Consider the following 23,519-nt stretch of genomic DNA (forward strand, 5'->3'; position numbering starts at 1 on the left):
TATTAGGAACTGATTCAAATTTACAACATTAAGAGCCATTCTTGATTGATAAATAATCAAAATATATTCATGGGCAGTTCTCATAAAAAGAAATCCAAGCTAACAATTAAACACATGAAAAAAATGCTCCACATTACTAATAAAGAAATGCAAATGAAAGCAACTGAGATTACACTTCACAACCATCAGACTGACAGTTGACAAAAAAGGAAAATGACTATTGTTGAAGAGTTTGTGGGAGGACAGCACAAAGCCTAGCATATAGTAGCTGCTTAATAAATGTTTATTGATAGATACTGTTAAGTAGAGCCATGAATTGGCATAGCCACTCTGGAAAGTAATTTGGAACTATGCGTCAAGTCACTAAATTGTGCAGGAGCTTTGACCTAGCAATAACTCTACCAGGCCTATACCCCAAAAAGATCTAGAAAGTGGGGAAAATGACCCATAATACAAGAATATTTATAATAGCTCTTTTTGTAGAGTTAAAGTACAAGGAAAATAAGGGGGTACTCATCAACTGGGGAATGAAGAAGTTATGGCTTGTGAGTGTAATGGAATACTATTGCGCTGTAACAAATTTTAAGAGATTTCAGGGAAATGTGGGAAGACTTATATAAACTGATCCACAGTGAAATGAGTAAAACCAGAATACTGTACTATAACACCAACAGCGTAAAAACAAGCAATTCTGGAAAAACTCAAGAACTCTGATCAACATGATCAACCATAATCTCAGAGGACCAATGATGAAGGACGCTCGCCACCTCCTGACTGAGAGGTGACAGACTCAAGATGCAGGATGAGACATACATTCTTATGGTCAGTTTTTTAGTTTTGTTTTGTTTTTGGTGAGGCAATTGGGGTTAAGTGACTTGCCCACAGTCACACAGCTAGTAAGTGTTATGTGTTTGAGGCTGGATTTGAATTCAGGTCCTCCTGACTCCAGCTCTGTTCACTGCACCACCTAGCTGCCCCTAGACATACATTTTTAGACATGGCTAATGCGGAAATTTGTTTTGCTTGATTATGCATATTTGCTACAAAGTTTTGTCTTTCTTTTGTTCCCATTGCAAGGTGGGAAAATGCTTAATTAAAAAAAATGTTTTAAATATTCCTTTAACTTGGTAAAATATTTCTTTGGAAGTTTTATGGGCATGGCATTAAAATGATAAATTCACTTTGGTCATATTTTTAGTTTGATTATATTGGCCTAGCCCAGCTATGGGCACTGAATATTCCTCCAGCTAAGTTCTTTATTTCTTTAAAGAGCATTTTGTAATTAAATCTATACAAGAATTGAATCTGCTTTGATAGGCTGAATCAAATGTTTTATGCATTATGTAGTTACTTGGAATGGAATTTCCCTTTCTATTACTGCCTCTTGGATTTTGTTGTCATTCTATAGAAATACTGTTGATTTTATGGATATATTTTGTAGCCTGCAACTTTGACGGATGCTATTGTCTCAAATTAATTTCTTTACTGATTCCCTAGAATTTTCTAAGTGAACAATCACGGCATCAGCAAACAGGGATAGTTTTACCTCTTGGAAAAAAGTCTTTTTTTTTTAATCAAATTTCTCCAATAAGAGTTTAGTATTCAATATTATGTGTGAGTGTGTGTGTGTGTGTGTGTGTGTGTGTACACATATATGTAACAGAAATACATAAGACCCAAAGCTACTCCCCAACAGATAAATGGTTAAAGGATATAAACAGTTTACTCAGGAGAAACAATGCTAACTATTAACAACCATATAAAAAAATGCTTCAAATCATTAATAAGAGAAATGCAAATCAAAACAATCCTAAGGTTTCACCTCACATCCAGTAAATTGGCCAAGATAACAAAAGATGGGAATAATTCATGTTGGAGGGGTTGTAGGAAGATAGGCACAGTGATACATTTTGGTGGAGCTGAGAATTAGTACAACCATTGTGGAACCCAAATGGGGATTATGCAAATCAAGCGGCTAAAATCTCTATAACATTTGACTCAGAGATCCCACTGCCAGGCACATACTCAAAGGAGGTCACTGACAAAAAGGCTCCATAGACACCAGAATATTCATAGCAACATTTTTTGGGGGCAGCAAACAACTGGAAACAAAGGGGATGCCCAACAATTAGGAAATGGCTAAACAAATTATGGTAGGTGAATGTAATGGAATATGACTGTACTAAGAGAAAGGACAAATATGTATACAGAGAAGTAAGGAAAACAGTATACACAAAGACTATGTCAACACAGATGGAAAGAATCATGATCATAAACCAGTCAAAATGAATATTTCAATATTATAAAGAAATATGAGAAAAGGCCCTCCCTCCAACTCCTCTAAAGGTAGAGAACATGGCTGTGGGACACCGCACATAATGTCGCACATAATGTCAGATTTTTCTGATGCACTGATCAATTTTGATTTTTTCTTTGAAAAAAAAAATCTTTGTTATAAGAGATAGCTCTTTGGCAAAGGGGAAACAGAAAAACATAGAGGAAAATTTAAGTGACATAAAAACAAGAACTATCAATAAAAATTTATTTTAAAAAAGAGACTTGGCCTAGGAGGCTACAAGAAAGGGGACTGTCAAGCAGGCCCTGGCCCTCCTCTTCTGGGACTCATGGGACTTTTCAACCCTCACTCCTACAATCAACTTTATGGAAAGATTTGGGAGGCAAATGGTATGAGGCTAAATGCTATAAGTTATAATAGAATGGACAGGAAACATCACTTAAAAGCAGAAACCAACCTGCCTTCCCTCACCCCACAATTTTCTAGGCTTGTTCCACCTACTAGTTATGGTCCTTGGGGAGGGGACAGAGTTTAGGAAAGAGAAATAAGAGGCTGGGAGATAGGCAAGCAGGAGCCCAGGAAGAGACCCACACAGCGGGCTACCCTACAACTTAGGAAATGTGCATCTGCTCCCACTAGTTTTGGACCTGACCAAGGTGGAGCCTATGGGGAAGAGGAACAAGAAGTCACAACAGGGAAGGATTGCACAACAGCCTAGGCCAAGAGTTTGAAACGGGTACTTGTCTCAGCCTGCTTTTCCAGGGCATGAAGGTGAGGCTGAGCGGTAGGAGTGGGGGAGGAGAGGAGAAGGCTTCTGTGCATGGCCAGTGACAGAGCCAGAACACACGAAGTACTGAATTCCACACTGAGATGTAGCATGGAGCCAGAGGACCTAGGTTCAAATCCTAGCTTTGACATTTCCAGCTGAGAGGATCAAAGTCTCAGAGTTTTTTCTTAGTAAAATGGGGCTAACACTCCTTCCCACTACCTTTTCATAGGGTTATTTGGAGAAAGGTGCTTTGCAGCGCTTAAAACATTTTAGACGTGAGCTCAGTCCTTCTAATTTAACAGCTGGCACCCCCAGAGGAGGAGAAGATGAAAAGGTGGAAGACAGCAGGTCTTCTGCCCCCTCTAGGGGCAGGGTAGGGCCAGCCCAAGCAGAGAATCCAGGTGGTCTCTCCTAGAGGGCTGCTGGCACCTGGTCTTCTGGCTCCAACCTTGCAGGGGAGGGGGGGGCTCAGAAGTCCATAGAACTGTGGGCCAGGTAGTCCTTGCGGCCAATGTTGCTGACTTGTTTGGTCTGCATGGCCTCCAGCTTGGGGCAGTCGGTGATGCGATGGCCCAGACCCCCACAGAAGGTGCAGCCTCTCTCTCCTAGAAAAGGATGATGACATTTAGAGCTGGAAGAGACCTCAGAGGTCACCAAACCCTAAGGCCACTCCTCTCCCAACAAAGCCCAGGAGTACGTCCAAGACTCCCCAGAGGGCCCACACAGCAGCCATGCTAAGAACAGCCATAATGACCACGGGTGCCCTGGACACCACCCCAGCCCCGATCCAGGCATCACCTCCAATGATCAGCATGGACTCATCCCCACAGTGGAGGACCTGCAGCACAGGAGGCACCTTCTGCTTGGCTTCAAGCAGGAGGGCTTTGAGATCCATAAGTACTGACTCGTCTAAGATAGAAAACAGAGAAAGAAGCATCAGGCTCAGGTCAGCCAGAGATGGACCCCTGGGACAATGCCCACCCCGGGATCTGCCTGACACAGGGACCAGTTCTGGGAGCCTGGGGTTCTGGTCCCGGCTCTGGGGGACCCTGGGCCTGTTTTCATCTCTGTGAGCCTCGACTTCTGCTTATCTTAAGTGAGTTGTCTGGATTGGACACTAAAAATAGTTTTTTGTATCCTCCAGAGTATTTCCCACAAAACCCCTGATGTACACAGTGATACGGCTCTTATCAAACGTTCTATGAGATGACCTCAAAGACTTGGTCACTTGGCCAGGACACAGCTAATAAAGAACAAGAATAGTAAGTGGAGGGGGGGGGTCTCCTGAGTCACAGGAGCCTCCATCACCCCACACAAGAGACCCCAGGGTCCTGCCAGGACCGCCTCCTCAGGCTCCACCACACCTGGCCCAAGATGCCTCCTAGAGTCCCATCCCTCCCCTCCCGAGCTACACACTCACCACAGGCCTTGTTGATAAAGGTGGTGGCGATGCCTGTATTCCCAGAGCGCCCTGTCCGGCCAATTCGATGAACTGAGAAAGAAGAGGGTAGAGAAGGGACAAGGTTCAGAGACAGGTGACCACAGAATCCTACCAAAGCCCCGTCCCCTGAGGGTGGAAGTCAGGAGCCCAGCCCCAAGTCTCCCCACTCCCTGGTTCATCACCATAATTCTCAATCTCCTCAGGCATATCGTAGTTGATGACATGCTGAATGGCTGGAAAGTCCAGGCCCTTGGAGGCCACATCAGTGGCCACTAGGACATCTTTCTTCCCATCCCGGAATGCCTCAATGGCCTTGGTTCGTTCTTCTTGATCTGGAAGGAACAGGGAAGATGGCAGGGATGTCAAGGCTTGGAGGAAGAAGGGAGGGGACAGCGCTGGGGCTGAGTCAGGAGAACCAAAGGTTAGCTATGGCCAAGCAGGGTCAGGGATGGGAACAAGGGTGGGACCTAGGATAAGAAGAGAGGGCAAAGTGAAAAACTAACTGCAGCCCAAAGGATAAAAGGATTAAAGGGGACAAATGAAACTCTGGGCACCAGCTCTTCTCAGCTGCCAGGAGGCCTCACCTTCCAGCCACAGTGGTCTTCATTTTCAGCTGCTTTGCTCGGTTTTGACTTCATGACCATGCCCCACACCAGGGGCTCCCATCCCCTTTCCCTGCTTTCTCTCATACATTGTCTTCCTCCATTAGATTGTAAGTTCCTTGAGGACAGGGACTGTCTTTCTTTTTCTTACATGTATCCCCAGCATGTCTGACATAGTAGGTGCTTAATAAATGTTTACTGACCACTGACTAATCCTGTCAGAGCAGCCCCCTTGTCAGAAGTAGCCTTTATAGGAGAAGTTTTTTATCCTGGCTCCTCTCCACTCACCTTTGCCTCCATGGATCGCTACAGCCTCCACGCCCTTGAGAAGCAAGTATTCATGGATGGCGTCCACATCTGCCTTCTTCTCTGCAAAGATCAGCACCTGCCCCGATGAGCATCACATATCACACCTAGACCTAACCAGCGCCAGTGTGGGGGCAGAACCCGGAACCATTCTCCTGCTATGCCTGGCTTCTGAGCCCCAGGGAGTCTTCTTACCAACCACGCTCCATCTCCTCCCACAAGGATGACCCCTCTCCCCTGCTGGTAGGGCCCATCCTTCCCACTCCCCCTGCCCCCGGTAGGTTATGAAGGGGCAGCAAGCAGACTCACTGGTGGGGGTGTTTTTTGCAGACACTCCAGAAGGTACACCATCTTGGCCTCTTCCTTCACATACTCCACCTCCTGCATATCCCCACCCCGAAAAGAATATCAGAGTCCAGGCTGACCAGGACCCTCACGTCCCCTCTCACAGGGCCCAGTCCTCTGCCAGTGGGCCTTGGGACAGGGAAAGACAATGTCATATCTATAAAATCTCCCAACTAAACTAAGTCACATGAGGGCAAGGGCCATGTCCTAGCTAAGCTGTGTCTCTCCCAGCGGCAGACACTGACTGATCAATTATTTGCTGAACTGAGCTGCCATCACCTTGGTGGCTCTCAGGTTTCCCAAGCTTCGGGTGACAAAAAAGCCCTCCCCACAGAGAGGGGGATCCAGGTCAGACCCCTGTTGGGCCACGGGAAGTCTGTCCTGCCCAGAGCCAAGGCTGGCCAAGCCCAGGGAACCTTCTGGTGGGCAGGAAGTTGGCAAATAAGAAACACATTGTTTCACTCAATTTCCTGAGCTTGGCTAGAGCAGCTGTGGGTGTGTAGAGATGGGGGATGGGGGATGACTACTCAAACCTCAACACTGGGACTGTCTCCAGCTGAGGGAGAAGCTGATGTGGAAGTCTGCCCCTTGTACCTGGATGACATCCAGGCTAGCAGCGCCTGCCCGGCCCACGTTGATGGTGACAGGCTTTACCAGGGCACTCTTAGCAAAGTTCTGGATCTTTTTGGGCATGGTAGCACTGAAAAGCAGCGTCTGTCGCTGACCCTGAAGGAGTGAAGGAGAGAGCTGAGGTGGTACCGGGGCGAAGAAACACAAAAGAGAGGGAAAGGAGAGATTTCTCCACGAGCCAAGACTCTTGGTGGGGCCAAGGCTGGAAAGGGGGGGGGAATTGTGAGGAGAGGTCTCTGGGTAAGGCACCTTGAAGTAGGAGAAGATGGTTCGGATATCTCCCTCAAAGCCCATATCAATCATTCGGTCAGCCTCATCCAGGGCCAGGTAGCGGCAGATGTCCAGACTCACCATCTTCTTCTGCAGAAGGTCCATGAGACGCCCAGGGGTGGCCACCATCATGTGCACTCCACTGGAGAGGGAAGAGATTGTTTTGTCTCTGTACCCCCAGTGCCTAGCACAATGCTCTGTATGCAGCAGGAACTTAATAGATGCTAACTGAAATGAACAGAAGCTAAAGTCAAGGATCAAAGGCATGAGGCAGGATCAGTCTTTCCTCTGGACTATGAGAACCACAGGACTCTGCCTAGGCAGTCAATGACCACTACTAATTGAGTTAGATTAGGTGCACATGCCAAAAGGCAAAGGAAGAAATGACTCAGAGCCCAGGCCCAGGCCTGGGGGAGCCCAGCTGGGAGATGAGGAAGGCCAGGCCCAGCTCCGAGGGCTGATCCAGGAACCAGATGTGCAGAAGGGAACAACCTCCCAACTGGTTTCCAGGGACATCACTCACTCCATGACTGCATCCTCTCCCACAGCTGGAAAAAGTCTAGTCTGAGTTAGCACATCCAAGACCTGATATAACAGTGCAAATGCTTGTACAGGAAAGGGGGATCAATAGATTCAAGATATGGGGGTGGAGGGCTTGTGACTGGCCTGACAGAGAGTGGCCGTGGAAGGGCACAGGAGGGAGCAGAAGGCACTGCCAGAGGCTAGGATGGCCGTACTTACTGCCGGATGGTTTCCATTTGCTCCTTGACTGACATGCCCCCAATGCAGAGGGCACAGCGTAAGGGTGGCGAGCTGTCTTCCTGCAGTAGCCGACAGTAATACTCTAAGATCCCGTGGGTCTGACGGGCCAATTCTCGCTATGAGCAACAAGAGACAGGTAGAGCCTGGTGGGCCTTGTGCGAGGCTGCACCTATTACACTGTTCAGGAGTGGCCCTGTCAGGGTTCTCACCAGGGCAGCCCACTTAGCAAGGCATTTTCTCAGGAGCATCCCCCACCCCACCCCAGCCATCCTTCCTACTTACCGAAGGGCAGATAATGAGCCCATAGGGCCCCTCCCTCTTGGAGAATGGCAATCTCTTCTCCTGTTCCAGGCAAAACATGATGACAGGCAGAGTGAACACTAATGTCTTGCCAGAGCCAGTGAAAGCAATGCCAATCATGTCACGGCCAGAAAGGCTACAGAGGAAAAGAGGAGGAGAGAAGAAGGGAGAAGGTAGAGGAAAGTGACCCTGTGAGTCAGACCCAACAAGGAGAGCCTCTGGGCACTATCTCCTAAGTCTCACAGGTGATCAAGTCTTCCAAGCTTCACATCTGGCGAGTCTCTCGCCAGGACCACTTAGAAGAAGGGGTCACACTTACATGGTAGGGATGCCCTGGATCTGAATGGGGGTGGGTTGGTGGATTCCCTTCTTCTTCAGGCCCCTCAGAATGGCTGTGGACAGAACAGCAGAAGTCCAGATCATGCCCCAGCGTGAAGTAGCCCCTGCCCCTGGGTAGGCAGCAAGCCATCCACAGGCTACACATATCAAGTCAGTGTGACTGCTGATCATGGGGAAGACCTACCCGCCCAGGGACACCACTGCACATCAGAATATGTGGTAGGGGCCCTATATGTTTATATTATATGTTTCCACACATGGAGAAAAGAAGGAAAAAGAAATCTACCTGCAGGAAACTTCATTTCCTTGAAGCTCTTGAGGGGGGGCGGAATCCCCTCTCCTTCCACCAAGATGTGGTACTTTTTGCGAACACGGTCATGCCGGGATTCAGACATGCTCAGCACGTATCGAGGGGCCTTCCAACTGTGTAAGAGGGTACCAAGGGAATTGGGTGATGCCCCTGGGCACGAGCTGGGGGTTCTCCTGTCAGCTGACCTGAGCCCCAAAGCCAGACCTTTCTCATCCCATGAGCGAGGTCCCTGAGGCGTGGGGCTATGGCTGGCCTTCTCCTTCTTCATTTCCATCAGTGTTCTTTACTGACTAGCACATCGAGCCCTGAGTGGCTGTCCAGACTTGGCACTGATGCCAGCTGCTAGGAGCTGATCTTTTCCTTAAACATCCATCACCCTCCCCTTAAGCCTCTTCATCCCCAGCCCTTCAAGGTGATCCTCAACCATAAAAACCTAACAATACTCATTTCCAGATCACTTTCCAATTTACAAAAGCGCTGTGCTCACAACAACACTGCTTGGTGGTATTGTTATCCCCATCTGGATACTGGAGTTCAAGAAAGATGAAATGACTTGCCTAGTATCACCGAGTGAGCAGAATATTGCATCACACATCAGAGCTGTGAGGAGCCTCAAGTCATCCAGTCTACCCCAATTACAGCTCAACCCTAAACTCCTGTGACCCCCCATTCCAGCCTCTTTTCCTCCAGTGTGCTACCATCTCAAGGCACAACTTGTTGGATAAAGCCATAGATGCACCCCAAAATCTGCAGATGACACTGAGCTGGAGAGACAGGAAAAACACTAGATAACAAGCATCAGGACCCAAAAGGACACTGCGCTGAAGCTAATAAAATTCAATCAGGATAAATGACAACTCTTCGACTTGGGCACAAAAAAACTGACTTCACAAATACGAGATGGAGGAGAAACAGATAAAGAGAAGTTTGTCTGAAAAACATCTGGGAGTTTTAGTGCCCTGCAAGCTCAATATGTGTCAGCCCCAAAAGCCAACATGGCCTCGGGCTGCACTGAGAGGAAGGAGCGCAGCTTCCAAGAATAGGGAGGCGACAGTCTCACCGTGGGAAGAACAGGTTAAGAAGGTGACCCTTTTAAAGCCAGAAAGTGTTCAGAGTAGGAAAACCCGAACAGGGAAGGGCCTCGAGGCCAGGTCATATGAAGAAAGAACTAGGGATGCTCAGAGTAGAGAAGACAAGACTCGGAGGAGTCATGATTTCAGGTACTTGAAGGGCTGTCACATGAAAAAGAAATTAGTTGTGTTCCATTTGGCCCAAGAGAGCAGAAGCAGGAGCAGTGATGGCTAGGATAGCAAAGGGTCCGATTTAGATTAGACTTCAGAAAACGCTTCCTAACAATCAGAGGGGTCCCGAGGTAGAAGGGGCTGCCCTTCAGGGGGCAGGTCCCCCTTCCTGGATGCCTTCCAGCAGAGGCTGGATGATCACTTGTTGTTAAGTTGTAGGAGGGATTCCTTCTGGGCTGGCAGGCCACTGAGGTCCTTCCCAGCTTTCAGGTCCTATGACTCTGGATTCTAGTACCTGGTTTTGATGGGATCATCATAGGTGATTCCTTTCGCCATCTCTTTCACGGACATGAGAGCTAAGGTCAAACAAAGCAATGTTACAGAAGGCTTCCAATTCCTTGTTCCCCCTTCAAGGTCTAGACCTTAAGGGATCAGCCCCTTTGGCCTTGGGTACCTGGGGAACCTAGGGGAGCTAGCTGTCCCAACCTGGTCAGTGTCCATTCCTGGGAAATATGGAGGCAGCTAGGTGTCGCAGTGGATAGAGCACTGGCTCTGGAGTCAGGAGGATCTGAGTTCAAATCTGACCTCAGACACTTAACACTTACTAGCTGTGTGACCCTGGGCAAGTCACTTAACCCTACTGCCTAACCTCCCCCAAAAATTTACACAGCATAAAATCAATTACATTGTAAAATCAATATAGTAGAAGTCAAAGGTAATATTAATTTGGGACAGCTAGGTGGTGCAGTGGATAGAGCACAGGCCCTGGAGTCAGGAGGACCTGAGTTCAAATCTGGCCTCAGACACTTGACACTAGCTGTGTGACCCCAGGCAAGTCACTTAACCCCAACTGCCTTACCACAAAAATAAAAAAAAATGCCCTGACCTGGAAAAGTAGCCCTGGTGTCCCGCTGGACTCACCTCGGCCCTCTGCCACACTTTCCAAGATCTTCTCCTCCTCTTTCAGCTGTTTCTCCTTGGCAGACTCTTTCCGGGCTGGGGAATAAGTCAGAGGGAACCTGTAAGCCAGGCCCTGAGCCCAAGGCAGTCCCTCATCCAGCAATCTTAAGAGTTCAGAGACTGTCTAATCCAACTACTAGTTGGGCAGAAATCCCCTATCCAAAAAAGAGCCTCCACTTAAAGACATAAGGGTCTGCTCAAGGCAGAAAGGAAATGACTCCTGGAGCAGGAGAATGAAGACCCATCCCAAAGGGGGCTCCTGCTGCCCACACTAGGCCCTGCTTTTGCTCCTTCCCTTCTCCCTCCTGTTCTTAGAAGCCTGGGGCAGCTCCCCCAGCAGGCTCACACCCCAACCATGCTACCTTCCGCCTTCTCCTTCAGGTGCTGGTGCTGGTCTAGGAGGCTGACATTGGACTGGGGGCCCAGTGGAATGTCATCTTCATCTCCCCGGGGCTCACTGCCGCTGTCTTTCTGCTCCTCCTCCACCGCTCCCTTCCGTCGCATCTGTAGCAACTTCTGTAGCTGCAGAAGGGACCCAGGAGTGAGCCCAGGGGCCAGCAGCCTCAGCAAGTTGGGAAGGCTGAGATTTCTCACCCCCTCCTCCTTCCATGGGCCTTGGGAACATCCCTTCCCACCAGCACCCCTAAACCATCCCAGCAAACCTCCTCTCCACCCTATCTTACTCCCTACCATTTGCTGCTTTCTCTGCTTGACGGGCACATAAGGCACGTAGTCCTCATCTTCTGACAGGCCTTCTGCTGTGTCATCTTCCTCCTCTCGAGGCCTCTGAAGAAAGTGACAGGTCACATAGATAATGGGCAGGAGGAGTGTGAGGGAGCAAAATGAACCCAGGACTTGGAACTGGTTCAATTCAATTCAGTTCAACAAGCATTTACTAAATGCAGATTTCCTGTGCCATGTACTATGCTTGGCTCTGAGGATCCAAAGACGAAAAAATGAAGACAGTCCCTCTTCCCAAGGAGTTTCCATTCTGACACGGGGACAACACGATGTACAAATGAGTAAATGTGAAAAACATTTAAAGTCATGTGGGCGATGGTGGGCAACGTTAACAATAGAAGGGATCTGGAAAGTCCTCATGCAGGTGACGCTTGACTGAGCTGGAGGTGAGGCAGGAGAACATTTCAGACACTTCAGACAGAGCAAAGGCAGAGAGCCAGATGAGAGCCAGATCTTGTCAGGGAAAAAGCCAACAGACCAACTGGGCTGGAACCTCAGAGCTGGGGAGGGGGGTGGTGGCTCGGGTTGAGGAGAGTGATGAGGGGGGATGTGGAATATGCCTGGAAAGACATGTTGGATACAAACTGTGAAGGCTTTTAAATGCCAGAGTAATTTATATTTTATCTTGGAGAAAATGGGGAACCACTGAAGCTTTTTGAACAAGGCAGTGACATGGTCAGGCCTGTGCTATGCTTTTCAGAAAACTGGTATTATACTGAAAAGCTGTTCACAAAGAAAGTGCTTTTTAACAATGATGTGCAAAAGAAATGTGAATCATTATTATTGACAAGGGAGGATGCACACTTCATAGGCAGGGAAAGATCACTGGATCAGAAATTAGGGGCTATAAAAGTCCTGATAGATCATCTTGTTCAATTTTACAGAAAAGGAAACAGACCAAGAGAGGGGAAATAAGCTCCCCAAATTCAAAGACTTCAAAAGTTGGGGCTACAATCTAAGGCTTGTTCATCCCAATCCAGTAGCACAGAATTTTTTCATCTTTTCTGTGTCTTGGACCCCTTGGGCAGTTTTTCTAAGTCTGATGAAACTAAGAATAATGTTTTTAAATGCATAAAATAAAATATATAGGAAACTATCTTGAAAATGCAATTTTATTTTTATTTATATATATTTTTAAACAAGTAAAAAACCACAGGTAAAGAACCTTTTCATTAGATGTTGCCTCACCTCTTCTAATTTTTTTTTAATTTTTAAATTTTATTTTCAGTTCCAAATTTTCTCCCTCTCCAACCCATTGAGAAGGCAAGAAATACATGTGCTGTCGAACTTCTTCAAAGGTGTGTATGTGTATGTGGGTGTATAAACACTTGTTGCATTTTTTCCTGTTTTAATTCCTAGCAACCTGGCTTCCAACTTCACTATCCTCCTGAAACAACTCTTCCAGTTTAATACTGACCTTCTTTTCACCAAATACAACGGTGGGTTTTCCTCCCCAAGTTTTTCAACTACTTGACTTCTCTTCCATATTTTATACAGTGGGACCCCTCCCCCAAACCTCTTCCTTGGTATCCTCTACTCCCCTTGGCTTCCATGTCACTGTCCTCTCCTGATTTTCCTCCCACCTTTCTGACCACTCCTTCAATGATCTTCCTCCCTAAACCTGCCCCTAATGATAACTTTTCTGTTTCTGTTGGGGGCACCACTGTCCTTTCAGTCACTCAAGTTCACAACCTTAGTATCCTTGATTCTTCTCTCTCCTTCACACAGAAAAAAAGGCCAAGGTCTCCTACTTCATCTGGGCACATCTCTAGTCATCCTGATCTATGTCTAGCTACTGGATCCAGATGGCCCTGGAGGAGGAAGTGAGGCTGCCAACTTTGCACAGCCCTCCCTCACTTAAATCCAATTCACTTCCAAGTCATGACTTCACCTTCCTGATGTCATGGTTCTCTTGGAGAACGAAGGACAAACAATGATCAGTCAGTAGTAGTAGTTGTCCCACTGGGAACGAAGGACAAACAATGATCAGTCAGTAGTAGTAGTTGTCCCACTGGGACCCAAGTGGCCAGTTCTAATTGGGCAACACAATTCCTTCCATCCTTCCTTTCCTCCCTCCTTTCCCTCTGTGCCTATGGGGAATCATACCCTTACCTGATGGTGCTCTGCCCAAAGAAATATCAATTTTAATCTCTGAAACCTTACAAGATACCTTGGGGTTTATGGGCTAGATTTCTTTTTTAAGGACTATTCCTTAAACCCAATAGCAATTGTTTCTGTTTCGGCCAGAAACCATGAGGGTCTTTGCCTCCCAGACTGATTTTTGGTTTTTGTTTTTTTGCCTCGTTTCTTATCTAGCCTCAATCACTGAAAGGGCATTGCCTCAGTCAGACTAGACCTGGGAAAGACTTTAGCTTAAAAAGGCCAAGGTCTCCCAATACATCCAGGGCCCATCTCCAGTTGTCCTGATTTATATCTTGCCTCTGGACCCACATGGCTCTGGAAGACAGAGTGAGGCTGGTGACTCTGCACAGACCTCTTTCACTTAAATCCAATTTACTTGCAAATCATGACATCACCTTCCTGAGGAAGGACAAAGAACACTCCTTCATACATGCCCCTCCAATCAATTAAGTATCCATCCCACTTTCACATTTCTCATAGCTACTCTCTCCCCTCTAATCATAGTCACCTCATTGCCTGGACTGTTACAGAGCCTCTCATCCGGCTTCCTCACATCCAGTCTTTCCCTTCAACAATCTACCTTTCACACAAATGCTAAAATAATTGTCCTAAGACTCAGGTGTAACAATGTTAACTCCTACTCAAAAGACTTCAGTCCTCTCTACAATTCTAGAAGAGCTTTTTAAAAAAACAATAATTTTAAACATTCATTTAAAAAATTATTTGAAAAAAACATTTTTTTGAGTTCCAAATTCTCTCTCCCTCCCGTGCCCACCTTTACCCACCCAGCAGGCAAGCAATACATCAATTATATCTTAAAAATACAATTAGCAACAGTATCAATGTACCACATCATCAATTATAACAATTGTATCATTGCTTGCCCTCTCAATGGTTGGAAGAGGGAAATTTTGAAATTCAATTTTCAAAAAAAATTAATATTAAAAAACTTTTACATATGATTGTTAAATATTTAACGAAATAAAGCTATACTGGAAAAAGCATACATGTGAAATCACGAATGAACAACAGCTCTTAACCTTTTTTATGCCATGGACCCCTTTTGGCAATCTGGTGAAACCCTTCTCAGAATATTTGTAGTTTACACTCTTAACTGTATAAAATGCTAAATTTCAATTAGAGGTCAGTGGAAACAGAAAACAGTTAGAATCCCCCCATATCCAAGTTCCAGGACCCCTGAAATCTAACCACAACCCCCCTGGGCTGAGAACTTCCCCTCTACAATAAAACACCTCTCCTCACTCCCCCTCTCAGCCTATTCCCCACCCGGGGTTCCCATCTCTACGCTTTGTTCAGGCTCTTCCCTCTTCCGCCCTCCCAGGACAGTGCCCAGTACACAGCGGGCGCTCGATAAGTGTTTCCTGATGGATTGTAGAGGAAGAAACTCTGCAAACCCCCCAAATGTTTGGGAAATGGGAGTTGCAGTCGCCTCGCAGGTCCCAGGCCCTCCCCTTCTTCCCCGGGTTGGGGCTCTTAGCCCGCGGCCCCCCTGGGATCCCTGAACGCGAAAGGGCAGAACACGGCTATAACTGTTTTTCGGTATAACCAGATCCTTCCTAATCCTGAGCATTTCGTTTTATGCATTTAAAAACGTGCGGAGGAGGAGCCTGTGGGGCCTGCGAAGCAAAAGTAAGAAGCTCAGGCTCAAAGGCTCCCGTCCTGGGAGGCCGAGAGGAGAGGCAGGGGAAGGGAGAGCCCCGGATTCGGCCCGACCAGGGGTCTCACCCCGGCTCTGCCCCGGGCGCGCTGTGTGATGCTGGTAAAGTCGCTTCCCCTCTCGGGGCCCCGGTTTGCCCACCGGTAAAATTGGGGGAGAGGAGAAAAGTGAGTGTTTGCGGACCGACCAGTCCCTTCAGGGGCCCTGGGGCTTTTTCTGGCTGACTGCACTGCTGAAAAACACCGGGAGGGCAAGGAAAGTCGCGGGAAAAGCAAACAGAGACCCAACACCCCGCTCCGACTCCTACCTTCCTATCCGCTTCCGGCTCCTCCATGTCGCGCGGGCCAGTCACGTGGCGCACGAACTCCACCTCCATATGAATTTACCCAATCACCTCGAGGAGGTTCCTGTCTCCCAGCAACCCCCCCCACCCCCACCCCCCCGGTCCTGGACTCTTTTATGGGCTGCGTCGAGGGACAAGCTTCCTTCCAACAGAGATGGAGCATGCGCACAGGATAGATTTGGTTGCCCTGCGGTGGGGCAGCGGAAGTCCAAACGCCTAAGGGAGGGTTTAGCGCCTGGGTTATTGTGGGATACTGGAAGAACCGAGAAGCGCGCCCCCTGGGGAATCTTCTCAGAACTGAACATCCCCGCCTGCCCCTGAGCTTGAAGGCAATTCATTCATTCGAGTGGGGCAATCTTCGCATGGCTCTTAAAGATCATAGTCAATACTCTAATCCCCTTATCGTAGCATTTAGGGAAACTGAGGCCCAGAAGAAAGAAACTAGTCCAAGGCACACAGTCACTAGGTAGCAAAGCCAGGATTTTTCATCATCATCATTGAACTAGTATAACATCATTATTGTTAGTCATCTTGTTCTCATCTTTTTCAATGAAATTCAAATAGAAATAGCCACTATCTTACTATTATTCTCCTATATGTAATATTCTGCTATTGTTCGGGTGCCTAACTTCTCTGTAGTTGGATAAAAGTATTGGGATCTCAATAAGACCACCAAGTTGAAGGGGAGTTCCTCTGTGAAAGCTCTGTGGATTCCAAATCACTACTAAGGAGAAATGCAGATTAAAACAACTTTGAGGTTTCACACTTTGCCCATCGTATTGCCAAAAGATGAATGCAGCAAAGGTTAGGGGGAATGTGGAAGGACAGGCATGCTAAGGCACCACTGGTGAAGCTACAAACAGTTCTAGAAAACCCTTTGGAATTATATGTTATATCCCAAAAGTAACCAAACTGTACAAACTTTTTACCTAGCAATACCACTATTAAGCATACACCCCAAAGAAGTAAATAGCAGAAAGGATCCATGTGGAATACATATGCCTGTGTATCATGTGTATACATGTATGTATACATGTATGTGTTGCGAGTACATGCACACATGTCAATGTCTATATACATGCGTACTGTATATATGTATGTGTGTATATACATATATGTGTATATTTTTGTGGTAGTAAATAGCTGGAATCAAAGAGGGTGCCCATTAATTGGGGAATGGCTAAACAAATGATGGTATGTGAACATAGTATTACTGCACTACAAGAAATAATGAATATGAAGAATTCAAAGAAAATTGGTAAGATTTTATGAATCGATAGAATGATATAGGCAGAATTATGAAAACCATTTGCCTGACGAGTGAAATAATGTAAAAGAAAATAACCCTGAAAGACTTCAGAACCCTGATCAATGAAATGATCAATCATGACTTCAAAAAACTGATGATGAAGCATGCCTTCTTGGCAGAGCAATGATAAACTAAAGGCACAGAATGAGACATGCATTTTTATATATGGCCAATGTGCCATACATTTGAGTGACTGTACTTATTTTTCACTGGGGAGATCTTTTGATATATTCGTGTGGGGTGTGAGTTAGTGAGAAGTGACAGACACCAAAAGAAAACATCAATAAAACAGAAAACACAGAAGAAAACAAAGTTCAGAAGGGGACACAGTAATATAGTTACTACCATTTAAAATTTAATACATACTTTTAAAATGTACATAACAGAAATTCATAGTTTAATATACAATCTTTTTTTTTGTTCTTTGTGTACTGGAATGTTTGTGTTTGTTGGTGATTGTTAAGTTCACAACAAAAAAAGGAAAAAAATTTAAAGGATCTATGAGAGAACATGGACAAGAACTGGAAAAGAAGGCATGGATCAATGATCTACACTGATGGAAGATTACAGATCCATGGAAAATATTGAAATATGAATACTAATAGTAAACAAGCAAAAAATGACTCACATTTGTAGTGTTCTCCAATTACATTTTCTCATTCTATCACAAAAGCCTTGTTAGGGAGTTGAGACAAGGATTATCATCTCCAATGGGATACTTCCCACTTCTATAATACTTTAAGGTTTATAAATAATTTCTCTACAACAACCCCATGTGGTAGGTTGTGCAAATATGATTATTCACTTGCCCAAAGTTGCAGAAATGGTAAGGGACAGAGCTGGGACACAAAGTTAGGTGTCTAACTCCAAATCTAGGACTATTTCCACTACATCAGGCTATAAGAAAGAGGGGGTGAGAATAGGGGAAAGAATGAAAAGCATTTATAAAGAACCTACTATGTACAAGGCACTGCGCTAAGTACTTTTTTTAAATGATAGTCCCTACCCTCAAGGAGCTTACATTCAAATAAGGGGAAATAACACATATATGAGAGCAATGACAAGAGTAAGGATTGAGGTAGAAAGGGGATGGGGGTAGAACAGGTCAGCAGCCACAGGCAGATGGTAAAATGGTCTGGATAGAAGGCTATATGACACCTGAGGCTAAAGCCTAGTCTGATGTCCAAAGACAGCCTGTAAATTTGTAGTGGGCTTAAGTGGGCAAATTTGCACAAACCTAGATACCAATCATTTGGATTGGGTCTGAGGTCTGGAGCTCCAAAAATTAGTATTAACTTCTTCAGGGACTGGAGGTATGGATTCTGGAAGAACTGGGTATGTGAAGGTCTAGGTCTCAAGCCCAATATGGAGAATGCTGCTTCAGTGGAGAAGTGCAGGTCAATAATGGAAGGCAGAATGAGGTGTCTTGGGTGGATAACTGGATGAAACGTAAAGCTAAAGCATGGCCTGGTGTCGAGGGAAAGAGCTCCAAAAATGAGCCGATTAATTTCCCCTGGGCCTGAAGGAGGGGGAATGAATTCTGGAAGACTTAGATGAGAAAAGATTAAGATCAGAATTGCCTGATAAAACAACAAGAGTAGCAGAGGGAAAAACAGGTTTACAGAGAGCTTGATGAGAGAACCAACTAATCAAAGGCATCCCAAGGGCACTTAAGGATGAAGCTGGAAGGAAGACAAACAAAAAAATGGGAAAGATCTGTAAAAATGAACAAACTTCTTGCCGTAAAAGACAGTGCAGTCACCACATTTGGAATGTATCTTCATGATCCTGGATATGCTGCATAAAGAAGTAGGAAAGACATTAAAGAAAACAAAGACGGGAAGAGAAGCTGGACTAGACCAATACATACCTCCTTGATGGATGTGATAGAATTTGTTGAGGGATTGATTTTCAATGGAAGAAGGATCTCAAAGTCTTGGGAAAAGATCTCAGATATTACTATTACCAAAAAAAAGTTCATGACCACCAACCCAAATGGCTACTTTCCCATCTGTACAAAATGTTCATGTGAATATTCTACACATGCATTGACAGCATCCTTGCTGAAGGTTTGAGAAGGGAACAGGAAGGCTTTTAAAAATCATATTTTAGCTGGAATACCATTGTTTTGTACACAATGATGAAGAGCATGGTTTTAGAAAAACCTGGGAACTCATATGAACTGATATGAGAAAAACTAGGACAACAATGTACACAGTAACAACATTGTAAGAATAATCAGCTGTGAAAGACTTAGCAACTCTTATCAATACAATGATCCACAGTCAAATGGTCCCAAGCACAGAAAGAGTTCTTGGAAAAACTTAAAAAGGACTTTAAAAATCAAATAAGAGAGATTGAAGAAAAAATTTTTAAAAAGATAAGAGCAATCCAAGAAAATTATGAAAAGAAAGTCAACCAACTTGAAATAGAGAATCAAAAACTTAAGGAAGAAAATAATTCCTTGAAAACTAGAATTGGACAAAGGGTAGCTAATGATGTTCTAAGACACCAAGAAATAATAAAACAAAATTAAAAGAACAAAAAAAAAGAAGAGAATGTGAAACATCTCATCAGAGAAAAACAACCGATCTGGAGAACAGATCAAGGAGAAATAATATAAGAATAGTCAGACTACCTGAAAATTATGATAAAAAAGAGAATCTTGATATAATATTACAAGAAATTATCAAGAAAAATTGCCCTTAAGTTCTAGAACAAGAAGGCAAAACAGAAATAGAAAAAAAATCCACTGATCACCACCTGAAAAAGATCCCAGGGGAAAACTAACAGGATTTTACAGCCAAGTTTCAAAGCTCCCAGGTTAAGGAGAAAATATTGAAAGCAATTTGAGAAAAAAAAATAATTTAAATATCATGGAGGTACAATAAGGATTACACAAGACCTAGCAGCTACTATGTTGAAGGGGATGAGTAGGAATTGGAATACTATATTGCAGAAAGCAAAAGAGCTGGGGTTATGACCAAGGATAACTTACCCAGCAAATTTAAGTATAATCCTGAATGAAAATAAAATGGACATTTTTGTTTTGGTGAGGCAATTGGGGTTAAGAGACTTGCCTAGAGTCACACAGCTAGTAAGTGTGAAGTGTTTGGTCTGAGGCTGGATTTGAACTCAGGTCCTCCTGACTCCAAGGCCAGTGTTTTATCCACTGTGCCACCTAGGTGCCCCATAAAATGGACATTTAACAAACTAAAAGACTTTCAGGTATTTGTGACAAAAACAGCAGAGCTCAAGGGGAAATTCAACATATAACATCCAGGAGAAATATAAGGTAAACATTAAAGAGCAATTATAAGGGACTTAATAAAGTCAAATTGTTGACTTCTTATATGTGAAAATATTAGCAGTACTCTTATGACTGTCATCATTATTTGGGTAGTTTGAAAGAAAGGCTTGGGCTGAGCTGAGTATGATGGGGTGATTCTAACGAAATAAAACTGTGTAGGAAGAAACTACCTTACACAAATGAAGCATAAAGGAAAAACTGATACAAAGAAGCTAATGGGGGGAGGGAAGGTAGTCCTGGAATCTTACTCTCATTGGGAATGGGTTAAAGAAGTAACAACATATGTATCTAGAAGGGTATAAAAGTCTTAGAAAGAAATAAGAGGGCAAGCGGATAGGGTTGTGAGGAGAGGACAAGGGAGAGACTCCTGGAGGGGTGAGTAGGTTAAGGAATAGGAGGGCGAGGTAGCAGGTAGAAGTAAAGCAGAGGAGTGAAGAGGGATAGGAACAGAGTGAGAAGGATACTGAAGAAAAAATGGAAAGGAGGAAAATACACAAGTCACTATAGCTTAGAATGTGATTGGGATGAATTTACCCATAATATGAAAACTGATAGCAGACTAAAAATTTGAATTCAACAATATGTTGCTTTCAGGAAATGCTATAAAAGTAAGAGATATACACAAAGATAAAATAAAGGTTAGGAGTAGAATTTATTATGTAAAAAAAGCAGAGATGGAAATCATGATCTCAAAGTTAAAGCTAAAATAGATTTAATCAAAAGAGAAAAATAGGGAAACAACACTATCTGTTCCAATATTGTTCAATATTGTTTTAGACCATTTAAAATAAATAGACAGTATGAAATACCAGAGTATATACCTGCCAAAACAGACACAGGAATTATATGAACATAAACATAAAAACACTTTTCATATAAATAAACTAAGATCTAAGTAACCGAAGTAATATTTATTGTTCATGGGCAGGTAAAGTCAATATAATTTTTAAAATGACAATTTTGCCTAACCAATCTATTTAATCAGTGCCATCCCAATTAAATTACTAAAAAATTATCTTGCTGAGTTAGAAAAAATAATAACAAAGTTCATTTGGAAGAGCAAAAGGTCAGGAACTTAAAAAAAAACAGGGAAAAAAGATGTAAAGGAAGTAGATTCAGTAGAATGAAACCTTAATCTATATTATAAGGTGAGAGCATCGTTGAAGAGTGAAATGGATAATTTTGATTATTTTAAATTAAAATTTTTTTGTATAAAAAAAGCCTATGCAGCCAAGAATAGAAGGAATGCAGAGAATTGGGAGCAAGACTTTCATAGACAATCTCTCAGACAGGATGTGATTGGGTTGAAATATTGCTGTGGTATAGGAAATAATGAGCTGCACAAAAAAAAAAAAAACCAGAAAAGTTTCTTACAGTGGAGGGGAAACGGGGGAAGGTGAGAGGGAATGAGTGAATCTTATTCTCATAGGATTTGGCTTAAGGAGGGAATAACATACACATTCAATTGGGTATGGAAATCTGTCTTACCCTACAGGAAAATAGGGGGAGAAGGGGACAAGAGAGCAGGAGGTTGATAGAGAAGAGGGCAGATTAGGAAAGGGGGCAATCAGAAGTAAATACTTCTGAGGAAGAACAGGGTCAAAAGAAAGAATAGAATAAATGGGAGGGCAGGATAGGATTAAGGGAAATAGAGTTAGTTTTTCACAACATGTTTACTATGGCCGTGTTTTGCATAACTGCACATGTACAATCTATATTGAGTTGCTTGCCTTTTCAATGAGGGTGGGTGGGGAGGAAGAGAGAAAATTTGAAACCTAAAGTTTTAAAAACATGCTTAAAAAAATGTTTTCACATGCTACTGGGAAATAAGAAATATAGGAAATGGGGTACAGAAGTCTATCCTGCCCTACAGGAAAATAGAAGGGGAAGGGGATAAGAGAAGGGGAGAGAGATAGAAGAGAGGACAGAGTAGGGGAAGGGATATTCAGAATGCATGCCATCTTGGGGTGGGGGGAGGGGGGAAATGGGGTGAAAATTGGGAACTCAAAAACTTGTGGAAGTGAATGCTGAAAACTAAAAATAAATAAATTTATATTTAAAAAAAAGGAAATGATGAGCTGGTTGATTCAGAAAAACATGGAAAGACTTGGACTTATGAAGGAAGATGTTATCCACCTTCAGAGAAACAGATGACAAGTGGAAATAACCATAGTACAGTCTTACATATACATGCATGATTACATACGTGTATGTTTATAGATATCTATGTACATATGTGTGTGTGTATGTGTGTGTGTGTATGTGTATCCATACTTAATTGTAGCTTTCTTTGGGGGGAGGGGAAAAATAAAGTAAAAAGTGCACAGCAGAGAACAAAAGAAAACCTACAAGGCAGCAAAGAAAAGCTGGGCAGTTTTGAAAACAATGTGTAGTATTTATTATACAGATTTTCTTGAAATGGACATTTGTTTTATATTGAATCCTCTCATGTTCTACTATGTACATGGCAATTTTTTTTTCTTTTCTCATTTTGTATTTGTTTAAAATAAATTTTAAAATTTACGAAGAAAAAGAATACAACGATCTGCAACACTTCCAAAGGACTCATGATGAAAAATGCTCTTAGCTCCAAAAAGAGAACTAATGGACTCTGAGTACAAACTGAAGCATATTTTTTCTCTTTATGTTTCTTTCTTGTTGTTGTTGTTCTTCTCCTCTCCTTTTTTTATAGCATGACTTCATATGTATAATGTGTATAGGATTTCTTGCCTTAGTGGATGGAGGAAGATAAAACAAAAATTTTTAATGATATTCTATAAGAATGGAAATTAAAACCAGTTTAAAGAATGCTTGGCAAAAGGGGCAGTTAGGTGGCACAGTGGATAGAGCACCAGCCCTGAAGTCAGGAGGACCTGAGTTCAAATCCGGCCTCAAACCAAACACTTGACACTTACTAGCTGTGTGACCCTGGGCAAGTCACTTAACCCCAATTGCCTTAAAAAAAAGTCCTAGTTTGGGGTAGCTAGGTAGCACAGTGGATAGAGCACTGGCTTTGAAATGAGGAGGACCTGAGTTCAAATCTCGCCTCAGACCAAACACTTGACACTTACTAGCTGTGTGATCCTGGGCAAGTCACTTAACCGCAATTGCCTCAAAACAAAACAAAAAGAATGCTTGGCAAAATATCCAACTAAGCAAAGTCATTCCAAGGGCATTCAAGGATAAAAAAGGAAAAAATACAGACAGAAGAAAATGGGGGAAATTCAAAAAAAACATAAGAAATTGTTTTCTCCATCAAGGACAGTGAAACCACTATGTTGAGACTGTAGCATGATAGTACCAGATATGCTTATAGAGGAGGCAGAAATGGCAAGAAAGGGAACCAAGACAAAAAAAAGGTAGCTGATCAGACAATGTATATATAACAATCTATGCTGGAGGAAGGGTATGTACAAGGGTGTGTA

General features: G+C 43.8%; 1 protein-coding gene across 2 annotated transcripts; it reads right to left on the minus strand.

The window, feature by feature from the left end:
- Positions 1 to 1,537: 1,537 nt before the first annotated feature.
- On the minus strand, positions 1,538 to 15,546 carry DDX41 (DEAD-box helicase 41). 2 transcript variants are annotated; one of them, XM_020998765.2, is made up of 17 exons: positions 15,440 to 15,546; positions 11,262 to 11,357; positions 10,934 to 11,093; positions 10,533 to 10,607; positions 9,907 to 9,967; positions 8,347 to 8,483; positions 8,041 to 8,113; positions 7,704 to 7,857; positions 7,401 to 7,537; positions 6,639 to 6,801; positions 6,354 to 6,485; positions 5,724 to 5,795; positions 5,397 to 5,493; positions 4,689 to 4,838; positions 4,486 to 4,557; positions 3,864 to 3,974; positions 1,538 to 3,670 (listed from the first exon to the last, which is right to left on the minus strand). In XM_020998765.2, exons 1-17 carry the CDS (start codon positions 15,506 to 15,508, stop codon positions 3,534 to 3,536), a joined length of 1,896 nt encoding a protein of 631 aa, XP_020854424.1. In that variant the 5' UTR covers positions 15,509 to 15,546; the 3' UTR covers positions 1,538 to 3,533. The 2 variants fall into 2 exon arrangements, with proteins under 2 accessions (XP_020854424.1, XP_020854425.1); XM_020998766.2 differs by having other exon boundaries at positions 6,741 to 6,801; positions 15,440 to 15,542.
- Positions 15,547 to 23,519: the final 7,973 nt, after the last annotated feature.

This window comes from Phascolarctos cinereus, unplaced genomic scaffold (genome assembly GCF_003287225.1).
Source record: "Phascolarctos cinereus isolate Bilbo 61053 unplaced genomic scaffold, phaCin_HiC Scaffold_2;HRSCAF=192, whole genome shotgun sequence".
NCBI classification, from domain to species: Eukaryota; Metazoa; Chordata; class Mammalia; order Diprotodontia; family Phascolarctidae; genus Phascolarctos; species Phascolarctos cinereus.